The 12148-nt window shown below is 43.4% G+C and overlaps 1 protein-coding gene across 2 annotated transcripts; it reads left to right on the forward strand.

Annotated features, from left to right (window-relative positions):
* The first annotated feature begins 423 nt into the window (after positions 1–423).
* On the forward strand, positions 424–11649 carry LOC110491051 (uncharacterized). Of its 2 annotated transcripts, XM_090201647.1 has the most exons (21): positions 424–602; positions 702–760; positions 840–920; positions 1021–1145; positions 1784–1927; positions 2233–2331; positions 2442–2603; positions 2743–2842; positions 2972–3192; positions 3840–3996; positions 4185–4408; positions 4704–4824; positions 5141–5337; positions 5452–5566; positions 5789–5958; positions 6054–6151; positions 6313–6443; positions 6756–6945; positions 11119–11260; positions 11366–11462; positions 11532–11649. In XM_090201647.1, the coding sequence occupies exons 1-21, from the start codon at positions 580–582 to the stop codon at positions 11603–11605; spliced, it is 2730 nt and encodes a 909-aa protein (XP_090057773.1). In that variant the 5' UTR covers positions 424–579; the 3' UTR covers positions 11606–11649. The 2 variants fall into 2 exon arrangements, with proteins under 2 accessions (XP_090057773.1, XP_090057774.1); XM_090201648.1 differs by lacking the exon at positions 702–760 and having other exon boundaries at positions 426–602.
* The last annotated feature ends 499 nt before the right edge of the window (positions 11650–12148 follow it).

Genomic DNA, 12148 nt, shown 5'->3' on the forward strand with positions numbered 1-12148 from the left:
TCTGATGACCTGATGGGACATGACTTCAACAGGGTCAACAGTAGGGCTCAGCCAATGAAGTTGGTAGTCCCACCCAGTTGATTACATTCAAATTGTGAAAGTGCATGCAAATGCAGCATTTTGGCCATTAGAGGCCAATATCTTTCTCTCTGTCTGGGCTACAATTGTAGACGGTTGGGTAATTATGCGTTTCACCTGTGAAAGGCTGTTGTGCTGCTAATGAGGGAGTTCTATTAACCTGAGCCGAGACGCACCGGTCCATGGCCCCTGACATGAATGGATAAAAGCGGTGAGGGCGGAGCACCCTTCTAAAATTGAACAGTAGCCTTACATTTAGGGTTTTGTCCTAACACTACACAGCTGATTCAGATTAACAAAGCTGGATGATTATTTGAATCAGCTTTGTAGGGCTAGGGGAATAAAAAGAAAATGTGCAGCCCTTTGGGGTTCAGGTGACTGAGTGTGGGAAGCCTTTGTCATAGGGTAGAAGTTGCATACCCCTGGGCTGTAGGCTGCACACTTTGGGTCAAATATCAGGTTCTGTAGCTGTGTATTTTATCGGAACAAATCTGTTCCACAATGATTATTTTCCTTAGCTCAGGGTAAGTAGTAGCAGGCCTAGGAGAGTCTTATGCGACGCAAACATTTGAGTTGTGTTCTTCCTCCTTTTAATCAATCATAATTTGTCAAATCCCTTACAGGTTGTTTTGCCTATTGATGGCAGCTGTGGGCATACAAGCACAACAGCCACATTCTATAAGTATGCATTTTGCACCCTGCAAATTTAAGCACTAAGCGTTTGACAATATTTTATTTTTAACTAACCTTTCCTATTCCAGATGACCTCAACGCTGAATGCCTTGGTAACGTTATTCGTTTGAGTGTCGCTCCTCTTTTTGAAGAGGTTGATGCTGTCTTCAGTGAGTTTGCCTCTTTATGATTCTCTTTCTCTCCTTTCATAATTCATGGCTTGATATTGCTTGTCAACTATTGTGTTCACACCATCTCCATCCCTTCCAGATGACACACAAATCATAAACCTGACGCCTGGCCTTGCTACTCAGTGTGGATTCAGCTTTAAATTTGACCCCATGGGGAATGCCATGTTTTTTGCTTCTCTTCAAAACTGCTTTTCCCAAAACATGGTAACCCTAGTAACTAGTGTTTGCTTGTACTTCAAATGGACAGTTTGCCTTTCAGTGTCACTGCATTTGCAACTCATACTGTAGCAATGTAATTTTATTTACCTTTGACATGGAGTCATGCTGAGACCAGGCTCTTTTGCAGATGAGCCCTGTATACAAAGATACAAGTCAATATTTGCATCACTAGATGGAAATAATTAAACACATTCTTCAGTAAAAAGGTCCTCAATAAGCCTGAGTTGTTGCTGTAGAGGTGCTAATACATACAATTTAGCGCATGGAGGTTATTAGAAGTACGGTTCCAGAAACATCGACGCAGTTTGACTTAACTCTGTGGATATCAAAAGGATCTCCATTGTTAGCCACCCCTGGGTCTGGTATCTCTTACCTCTAAGTTAACGATGACGTAAGGTACAGCAGAAGTTTATGGAGGGCTTTCAGAGGGCCAGCCAACTTTCTGATACAGACTGCAGTGATGTGAACTATTGAGCTCTTCTCCTGTAGTGTGGCTTCAATACAGTGGCAGCTGCATTCATATAGCCAATTTTGCCACAGTCTATAACTTGCATGAATGTCACCTGAATTTTGTTTTTTGCAATATAGTGAAGGCTTTTTTTTCTCTTCCCCCTTCATTTTAGGATGATAAGATGTTCAGCTTGGTCATGCAGTTCAGGCTGCCAGGAAACCACATGACTGAAGACCCTGTGTATAGAGTGGGAAAAACTTGTAGCTACACCCCCTGGACCTCCCGAGAGATTCTGTGTGACCGCAACTACATGGAGGCAAGTGAGCAGAGCATGCCCCAATGGACATGTTTACAGTCGCGCTTGTCATACTGCCTGTATAAATGATCTGTCTTAGAGCTACAACTGTCCAGTGTTTTCACTTCTTCTGCAACACAACCTAGAGGTCTTGACTCTCAATTCCACTCGCCTCTTCAAAATGCACATAGGAGAACTTTAGAGGTGAGGAATTTTGGCCTATTCTCAATGCATTTAAGGAGGGGAGTGGACAGATTGAGAACTGGCCCTTGATTTCCTATTGTATGGGAGGGAGAAAATGCATAGGGAATAATGGCCTTCTCTAGGTGTCTGTCAGAAGGACTCTTCCAGACATCCAAACCGTCCCCGAACAGACCACTGGGGGCCCGAAAGCAAAGAGCGGCAACTTCCGTAGAGGAGCTGAGGTAGCCATATTTCAGTTTCTGTAATTTCACTACAACATGACAGGATGGCGCTAAACAATGTGCGTTTGTTGACAATTTTGTTTAATTCATGTTTCCATTTCCTGAGACAGGCTGTTGCTTCAGGATACAAAATGACAGCAGTCGTCTTTAGTCCTAGCAAGAATGTCATGAATGTGGATGAGGTCCAAAGAAAGGGCTATGCAATAGCCAACACTCCCACACGGCTGGTGTTAAGAAGCCCTCATAATGCAGAAGAGACATACCTCCAGAATGTAAGCTGACCTCCATGAACTGGGTCATGTTCAGTAGAGCAAACATTTGGAAACGGTGGCCCTACCTGAACTCTGCAACATATTGTTAATACGGTGTGCCCTACTGAACATGGCCCTGATGTGGTTGCCCCCTGAACAGGTAGCTGGGGTTCCGATGCGGGTGCTCTCAACCTCAACCTTCTTTGAGCAGAAGTGGCTGGTTACTCGAGTAGATGCCACAGCTGTTTGTCCAACACCAGGTTGAGTGTGAAATAATTTAAGATCCTATAAGCCCAGTTCTTAATTGGCTCCAGACAAGACTTTCATGTAGTGTTCAGTTGGGAAAATGTTCTGTTTTGATGTGCCCTTGGCTTCTTGTTTCACTGCAGAGGCAGTGGCCTTTACTCCAGAAGTGATCACCTGGTACATGCCCAAGCACATAGACCCACTTTTCTCCTCTGATGCCTTCACCATGTTGGAGGTGTACATGGGAATTGACGCTAAGAGGCTGGACACTGAGGAAATGGCTGCCAGAAACTACTCTGTTTTAGTCACAGAGGCTCATATTATTGTTGAAATTCCGGTGGGGGCGGTTGGCGGCTATTTCAAGGTCAGCATTGGATTAGTAAAATGTTCCTGTTTAATTTCTGTCTTATTTGTAGAGCCCTTTTTACTACAGCAGTTGTCAGTGCTTTGCAGTAACCCTTTGCCATCTCTCATGGGTAAACTCCTAGAAAGGTTGTCTTGTGTAAAATGTTTCTTATTGAGCAATTGTCTGCTTAATCAGGCTAATATACAATGGATTGCAGAATTGTGTGAATTTTGCATAAAATTACATTTAAACATACTCTACCGCTTGTCTTTGCAGTTTGTCCTTTAGCCGCTTGAAATTTGAGACCAAATATCCACACTAAAGTATTGTTTACCTGACTTTTTAGGTAGCCGGTAGCTTTGCCACTCAACTGAATGCAAGGAACACTCGGCTGCTGTTTACATATTGTGCAAGTGTTTACTTTACGTGTCAGTTGCTCTGAAAATGCGCACCGCCGGAAATGCAAGTTGCCAACCATACACCTACCAGCTCTCAAGTCTGGTAACCAATACTTTCCTTTGGATATTTTGTCTTAAATTACGAGCGGCAAAAAGACAAGCGGTAGAATAATTGTATTTAACATTCTGGCTTATAAGGAACATTTACCTTTTTTTGCACTCCAATTGTGTATTACAGCCTGACTGCATCCCTCGTCTCCCTTACAGAGCCATATTCAGGATGACCAGTACTTTGTCACTTACACCATTGAGCCCATGCTTGAGTTGCTGTGGATCGAGGAGGTCGCACACGAGGACACCAGCTATAAAGTCCTCTTCCCTATCACAACACCTCTGATGGCCAGGCCTCCACAAGTTCGCAACTGTGAGTCTGGTTTAGTTGAATAGTGCCTATGGTAATTTGGGATGCCTGGGTTGTTCATTAGGCACAAAACAGAAGGAAATGTACTGAAACGGGGAGGCAATACCTGGACTTACCCAATAACAAATGTCAATTTTCAACTTCCATTGTACCGCATTTCAAAATGTTTTCCTTTGTTTGCCAATGAACAGACACTCCCTTAGACACAGTTCCTGAGCAGGCAGTGTTTGTGCTTGAGTTGGGGACCTTCAACCTTGATGTGGAGCTGCTGAACATCACCTTTCCCACCATGGTGCTAACTGTTGCAGAGTGCAACGCCAGGGGTTTCAATGTTCGGGAGCAGAGATCCCCGGACAACACCTTGAAGACCTTCAGGCTGGAGGTGCCCTTCTCAGACCCGGTGGTCTTTAAGGAGGTGTGTTTCTGTTAAATGCAAAGCCACACGCAGTGATTTGTACATGCCCTAATAAGTGGGCCACCAACAAAATATAAATGGCACAGATGTATTTTGTATCCCTCATTTACTCAAGTGTTTCCATTATTTTGGCAGTTGTGTGCATTTGATGTAGAGGAATGAGGGCAACGTTACTTTAAGTAAATAGTTTGTTTTAATAGTACCCATGTGTACTTAGTTGTCAGTTGATGTTGACTAGCGTTCTGTTACAACAATAATGCTGCCCAATTGACCAATGCTTTTAACTTCACTACAGAGAAGGGCGGAACAAGGTGTCACAACCTTCACTCTTCAGCTGATCTACGGCCTGGTCATCTTTCCAGAGTACGCGCCTTTCTCTCACTCTGCCGTTGTGGACGCTGTACTGCTGGACATTGGTATGTCTCTGGACTACTCCAAACTACTATTGAATGGTTTCCTCTCGTTAATGATTGCCCTGAAAGGAAATTGGCAGTGAAAGCCCAACTAGCCATACTGTAGGGTTTTTCTATGCGGTCTCTCTACAAAGAAAATGTTAAGCTTTAGAGTAGTTGGACCCAGTTGTCCTGTTCCTGATTTGCCAGGATCGTTTTTATTCAGTCCCACCGTAGCAAAACATTTTGCAATCTAAACAAGGGTTTCGTCTTGACAAGTTCAAGTAGTACCTTGTTTTTTGTGCTTAATAATTGAACACAACCCTGTTTGTCCTTGTAGTGCCACCTTCAGTCACTGGCAACTGTGATCAGGAGAACTTCCACATCACTGTGGACTACAGGAACCAAGAGCCCTTTTTTGTGGTCTTGGTTGGCAAGCGGCTGCTTAACCATGAGTTTGCTCAACAGTATTTAACAGAGGGCGACACAGACTTCACCATCACGTTGCCCTTCTCTTCGCCGGACGCAGTGTTTGAGGTACGACTCTCTCCCAAAACATGTTAACCTAAATTGCTGCAGCTAGCCTCGCTTTCCTTACCCTGTGTACATGCATACAATATTGGACTAATGAACTCTCCCATTGGTTCCCAGTCAGTTCACTCGTCCTCTGTCAGGAGCAGACTGGATGTGGCTCTGTTGAATCCTTACAACAACATGACCATCAAATACTTTTCCCTGGCTTGCAGCTTCCTCAAAACGCTGACTGGTTGGTTCTCAAACAATTACTTCTGATAAATAGTCGTTTAACATGGTTACCAAACCTGGGTTCCTTGCAAATACTGTGAGTCTAATAGTAGTGCCAGATGGGCATGGTTTGCACTTTTGGTGCTATTCCATTGGTTCTACTGTGCTCGGCAAGCTCAATAAGTGTAACAAATGCAGAACCCAGGTCTGATGGCTACCTGTCTTTTGCTCCCCTACCTCCAAGAGTGTTTCTCTAACGGAACGATGACTGCGCTGGCGGTGAAGGTGGAGTCTGCTCCCGGTCTGAACCCCGGTCAGCTGACCCTGAGCGACCCCGCCTGTGGTCCCACCTACAGTGACGATCGCGTCGCCTACTTCCACTTCACTGTGAACTCCTGTGGCACCACCAGGAAGGTACAATGACTATTACCCTGAGGTGATGGGTACTGTGTATTTACGGACTGTTTGCTTCTGCAGGCTGTAATAAGCAATTCCCCTCTACTACATAGTTTATCAACAATGTCATGCTGTATGAGAACGAAATCTCCTTGCCAGATGAACTTGAGGTGAAGCGGAATGCCACGACGTCTTCAGAGGAGGAATATCAGTAAGTGCATTACGCATTACAATTGTAGCTGTTATAGGGCATTTTTTTTCTTCACCAATTGCTCAATACTTTGTATACAGGGAAAATGGGCCTCTACTACCAGTGTCCACTCCACTGCTTGAAGTTTCCCCTATTGAAGTTGCTCACATCCCTATTTTTAGGTTAAAGGTTTCCTGCTACTATGTGGCCAACATCACTCGCACATTGGCCTTCCTGACCAGGCCGCGTGACAACGAGCCTTTTGCCGCGACTGGGACGGGTCGGCTATTGGTCAGAATGAGACTCGCTCAGGGTAAGCGTGCACAAATTCAGAATTTCAACTTGACCCCTAGCCTCTAAAAGTATCTTGGAAGGTCTCCTTTACAAAACCATTCCCAAAAATCTAAGCCTAATGATATTTCTCTTGCTTTCTGAGATCTACAGGTATGGAGTAACGGTGAGGTGCTGATTTGGGAATTTGTTAGCCTCTGGTGGGTAGTGTTTGCTATAAATGGCTTGTGTTCATCGGGGCACAACAGGATATGGTAAACAAGCATTTCTTAATGGACAAGTTCAGATGGTGCCCACTGAACACGACCCCCGGTTGTCTTGTTCTGTGTTCCAGACGCCTCGTATAACACGTTCCACCAGGAGGAGGACTATCCAGTGGTGAGGTACCTGAGACAGCCTCTGCACTTTGAGGTGGCGCTGACCACGTCCTCTGATCCCAAGGTAGCGCTGGTGCTTGACCACTGCTGGGCCACCCTCAACGAAGACCGCGACTCCCGACCCCGGTGGAATCTCATCATTAATGGGTAACATGTTGTTTTTGGGCCTAAACAAGTGTTATTCCACAGGTGTGGTTCCTGAGTAATTAGCAACCTATCATGCTTGGCAGGCCATTTACTTTGGCTACCGTGGCTATGCCCCCATCCATAGGTCGAGTGGTCACAATGCTTAAAAACGATGTGAGCCATGTGCGGTCTGTCACCAGATCTCCACCCAATTTAACACTTATGAGAGAATCTGGCGCGTGTTATCGCTGAGTAATCCCTGCAGTGTATCATTGGAACTGCATCAAACGACTCTAAACCGCATTGTCTGAAAAGCATCTAAGAAATGTTTTGTACTGATGAGAAATAAAGGTCTTCACAACTTTATTCCACCTTTGCTTGTAAAACATAAATGTTAACGTTATCTAGTCTAAATAACAGGTTGACTTGTTTTACAGTGATGCGGTACAAGGGAGCCATGTAAATCTAGTTTAGAAAGTATGGAATCCATGTTTGTCAAGCAAGAACTCCTAGAATGCTGTTCACTGCGCCCGTTGCCTGAGATCTTAACTCAGTTTGGCCACTTCAGCATGTGACTAATCTTTGTACTTGTTACGGCGTACACATGACAAGTAGTTTACAGGTAACTATTCCAAAAGCCAATTGTTGTCACCTCCCCAAATACAACCGTAGCACGAAAGCTAAACAGAGTTGCAAGATATAGCACAATCCATTATTGGGGGTTAAGTCCTTGGGGGAAGGTATTGTGAAGAGGATGATGCAGGAAATATTACTAAGATCTGGGAATTTATCAACAATAAATGGCGGAAGACTATATAAGCTATATACCCCTGGAAAGGGGGGGGGGGGGGGGTCTGATCTGGCAACCCTGAGGTACCATAGTCTACACTCTGATGCCGTGTTCAAATCAACTAACGATTTCAGTGCATTCAAGACAATGGGGTACTCCAGTTGCGATCACCATAAGTCTGACATACGTGTACATGAACCTGACTGCATTGTATGGCGTTAGCATTAGCTCATATTCAGTGCCACCTTCAAGTGTTTTACACACGTGTCCATTACAATCTAGGCAAGAATCAGAATGCATTAATAAAACGCTGAGTACATTATACTTACGGTACGCTACAGTAGAAACGACAACACGTTACACAGAAAATAAGACTTTGATAGGAATGCACGCATGTTCACAGTTAATTGTAAGGAAGGCAATACATGTGCAAGGACGGTATACTTGATCTGGGGAAGTGCTTGGGCTTTCTTTTGAAGGAAAGTTTGTCCAGCTCATTAAATTCTCAAATCGAAATGGTCTGCAACAGTGAAATGGGCGCCCTTTGTGAATGAGGCAAAATTAGATGTTGAAACGGCCTATAGAAAAATCGCCTTGGACTGAGGTCAGCGCGGGTTGAATGTCCACATGTTGGAACGGTGAGTGCATTCTGACCACGTGCATAAAATCAACTCCCACTGGGGCGACTGTTTAAGATATTTGGAACTTGTGTGTGTGTGTGTGAAAAGGTTAGTGTTGGCATTACCTACACCTTTTTACTCAATGTTATCCTTTTGGTTTGCTACAGTTCAGTGTTGTGCCAAGCTGATGGTCAGTCGACTGGAAATCAAGAGCGGCTGGCAAGCTTGGCTTGCTTTTCCGGTTGGTTTCAAACAACTGCTCTTAACACTGACTGAATAGTTGTTTGGGTTGAATTCAGGCACAAGTGACCTCTTGTGTTTAAATCAGTTATTGCACTAAACCTAAAGGATGGTTCAGATGCCTGTGCAGCATGGATGTTTGAAACTGAATAGGATCAGTTGACAGGATCCCCAGAAGTTGATGCCACTTTCAATGGAATTTCCTGTCCTAGAGGAATGCGCTAATTGGGAGTTTCTAAACATGAACAAATACCACGGTCAAGTGTAGCAGCGTCTTGCTAACCTTATTTAGCTAGCTAATGTTCATATTAAAAAAAGTTACTACATTTTTGATTTGGGTGAGCACTTTGCTACAGATGGACACGCTGGCCTAATTTTTATCTCAAGAATTTAAATTGGGTTACTATTGAAAGATGACTTATTTTTCCTACATTGTAATGGGCTACAATGACTTTGACCATGATTATGCACGCTGCAAATGACACTTTATTTTGCGGGTGCCTTTTCAGTATCTGGATGCATGTTACACCAAGCAGTGTAGTGAAGCAACTTTATTGGTCAAAACCATTCATTTGGGGGATCGGTTTGCAAATACTATCAAATCACGCAATTTTACCATTTTTATGAAATGGTATCAAAAACCTAAATTTGGCAATGTGGACACGGAGTAACTTTACAGCTGTTTATTAAATCAGCAATGTCATAGCAGTTTAAAAAAAAACAAGCTGAAAATGTTTTGTAGATCATAGGAAAAGACAACATTCACATGGCTGTGCAAAAAATGGGTAGTTCAGATTTGTCACTTCAGCTGCAACTATCTTGCTGTGCAAAATCCTGACCATCGTCTGTCAGCTCAAGTGGATTTGTACTGGTGTGGGCGTTTGTCTCAATGTAACATCTTCAGATTTCACAAATTCCTTTTTTGCTAATATCGGGCAGTTAAACAGTAAAGGATAAACCTCCCAAAGATGCAAATTGCTCTGGCGCATTGCATAATTCTTGTTTAAAATGAAGTACTTGTGTTGAAAAATATGATTGCCTTGATACCGACTGTCTATTCGGCAACTTTGGTTAAACCACGGTCAATTGATCAATATTCAGGTCGCCTGTAGTCTTAAAATTCTGGATAATTTAGAATTTTAAGAACCATTTAGAGGGACGTTTCACCTCATGTCAATGGAATTGAATATTCATGTTTGACATCCGTCATTTAACAAGCCATTGCAGTAGACATAAATAAATATTGTTGACGGAAAGCCCAATTTCTGTTCTTTAAAATAAAATAAAAACGTACTAAATCAGATTCATCCAGGTCTGATGGGCCAAAAGATCAGAAATGACAAACCACTGTCGTGACCTTGAATTATCTGAGGACTGTTAAATTGTTAAGCGACTCTAAATGAATCATGTTAGGATTTGGGGTGCCGAGGAAGCGGTTTTAAAGTTACCGTCTCCCGACTTAAACTCTAGACGGTAGAAATCTATTAAATTGATAGTGAACTTATGAACCATTACATCGTATCCTCCTTGCAGCTGCAGAAACCCCAGCCTTATGATTCAGTACTATACAAGTTGGTTTAATTGAATTACTAGCTAACTAAATAACACAGGCTAAACACACAGGTGACACAATATGACGGCTTGTTACAAGGTTTCTCCCCCCCCCGTTCCGTAAGGGACACTTATCGTTGATACGTTTTTGAACACACGAACCGGCACCAGCTTGGAGTAAAAGCATGAATGTATTTGAGGGATGCCGCTGTGGAAAGGTAGGTGGCTTGTCTTCTCTCTGATTGGCTACATGAGGTCACAATGTCGTTGGTTGTCCGTGGCTCCAATGACTAGTCTTGAACAGAACTACAGGATGGATTGTTCTGGAAGATGGGCTAATCAACCCTGTCACTGATTCCTCAGTGGGTGATGAGTAGGATGGTTTGGATATAGTAGCAGAATGGTCCCACTTATGTTCATTTTTCTAGGTACTTGTGAGTTTAGGAAAGTTCTGAACGTGTAGCTTGCGCCTCACGGTTTTCTGGTCTAATGTTAATTTCTATTACCGTTCCTCTTATGCACTCTGGCCGCCGGGGACGCTTCTGTCAGTCTGACCCGCTCTGATGTTCCTCGTGGCATGGCTACTTACTATGCACATTTTCTAGGGGCGTTTCTCTAACACGTTCAAAAGTGAATACTGGAACAATATTTCTAGCAGAAGACTGGTCAGATTAGCTATAGAAAATGAATGTCATATTGGTTTTTATTTTGTGATTTTTACTAGAAACGTGCTCACTCTACAGGTAGGAAGTCTCGAGCCTTTACATGAAATATGTTTTTTCAAGACAAAGGTGATTTTTTTTGTTGGGGAAAGCCTGTTGGCAAAAACATTACTTCAGTTCATACTGGAGGGGGAGAAAAAACCCACTTCTGCTGTAAATTGATCTGATCCTCACAGGGCAGTCATGACACCACCACAAGACTTCGTACACAAGGCGGTTGGGGTTTGCAGCGTTTTCTTGTTCCTAACTTAGTCCCTCTCTCCACTGGCAGCTGTGAGAACCCCGAGGATCCATACCGTGTTGTCTTCCACCCGGTGGTAGCTGACGCCAGGGTCCACTTCCCCCCTCACGTCAAACGCTTTGAGGCCTATATGTTTTCCTTCGCCGAGGATGCGCTTGAGCCGAGTGGCCAGGTAACAAAGTTCACCCAACAATCTTTATTGGTTAATTTTGTTTGAGTGGCAATCATCCCTTTAAAAAATAAATAACATCTGACACATCAAATCTTTGATTCCTAGGTCTTTGTCCATTGTGATGTGGTCATCTGTGATGCCAGTAGTCCGTCTGGCGGCCCCTGTAGTGGACAATGTGTGAATCAGGACAACCCGAAAAGAGGTAGGTCTTGTTTTATGCTTTTCAGACCCTGGCAGACCATAACTGAACTAATAGGTTCTCTCTCAACAGGTCAACGACATGTCAAAGACCTCTTTGAGGAGCGTCATTTATATGTTTCTTCTGGATACATTCTTTGGGTGTAATGTCTTGTTCTAACATGTCAAATAAAGTGTTCTATATAAAACAATCCTAACCGTTGGAGCTACCTTAATTGTATCTGATTTGCATTTAACACCATGTCGTAGGCTTGTCATCTGACATGTATCAATCAACCCTTTTGTAAGCATGGAACTCTGAACCATCCACCGGAGGGTGATAAGTGTTGCACACCAATTTCCCATCTAGGACAAACAATGGGAAATGAAACAAGCTTTCCAATGTCCAGTAGGATGAAATGACTCAATGTTATAGCAGATGGTGGTTTGCCAAAGTGAAACCAGCAGGGCTGTGGTTGGATGCAGTGTTGGTAATTTTCAACTGAAATTACAACTTTCCTTGATACCTCTCACTAGCTTGGTTTCCATCCAAATATGGACATTTGTTCTTTAATGATATGCATGTCAATCTCTCATGGCTCAAATGGGAAGAGCTTGACTTCATCGCTACTTGTTTGTGTAAGAAGTGTTGACAAGCTGAATGTACCGAGGTGTCTGTTTTCTAAAACTACTAGCGCACAGCTCGGACAC

Source organism: Oncorhynchus mykiss, chromosome 16, assembly GCF_057628025.1.
Source record: "Oncorhynchus mykiss isolate SJ-2025 chromosome 16, ASM5762802v1, whole genome shotgun sequence".
NCBI lineage: Eukaryota > Metazoa > Chordata > Actinopteri > Salmoniformes > Salmonidae > Oncorhynchus > Oncorhynchus mykiss.

Bases quoted from the DNA above. Each gene is read 5' to 3' on its own strand.
- LOC110491051 (XM_090201647.1), top strand. From the start codon at position 580: ATGATTATTTTCCTTAGCTCAGG. The intron at 3,193-3,839 runs GTCAGCATTGGA...TCTCCCTTACAG, and splicing joins CGGTTGGCGGCTATTTCAAG to AGCCATATTCAGGATGACCA. The intron at 5,567-5,788 runs GTTGGTTCTCAA...CCTACCTCCAAG, and splicing joins CTTCCTCAAAACGCTGACTG to AGTGTTTCTCTAACGGAACG.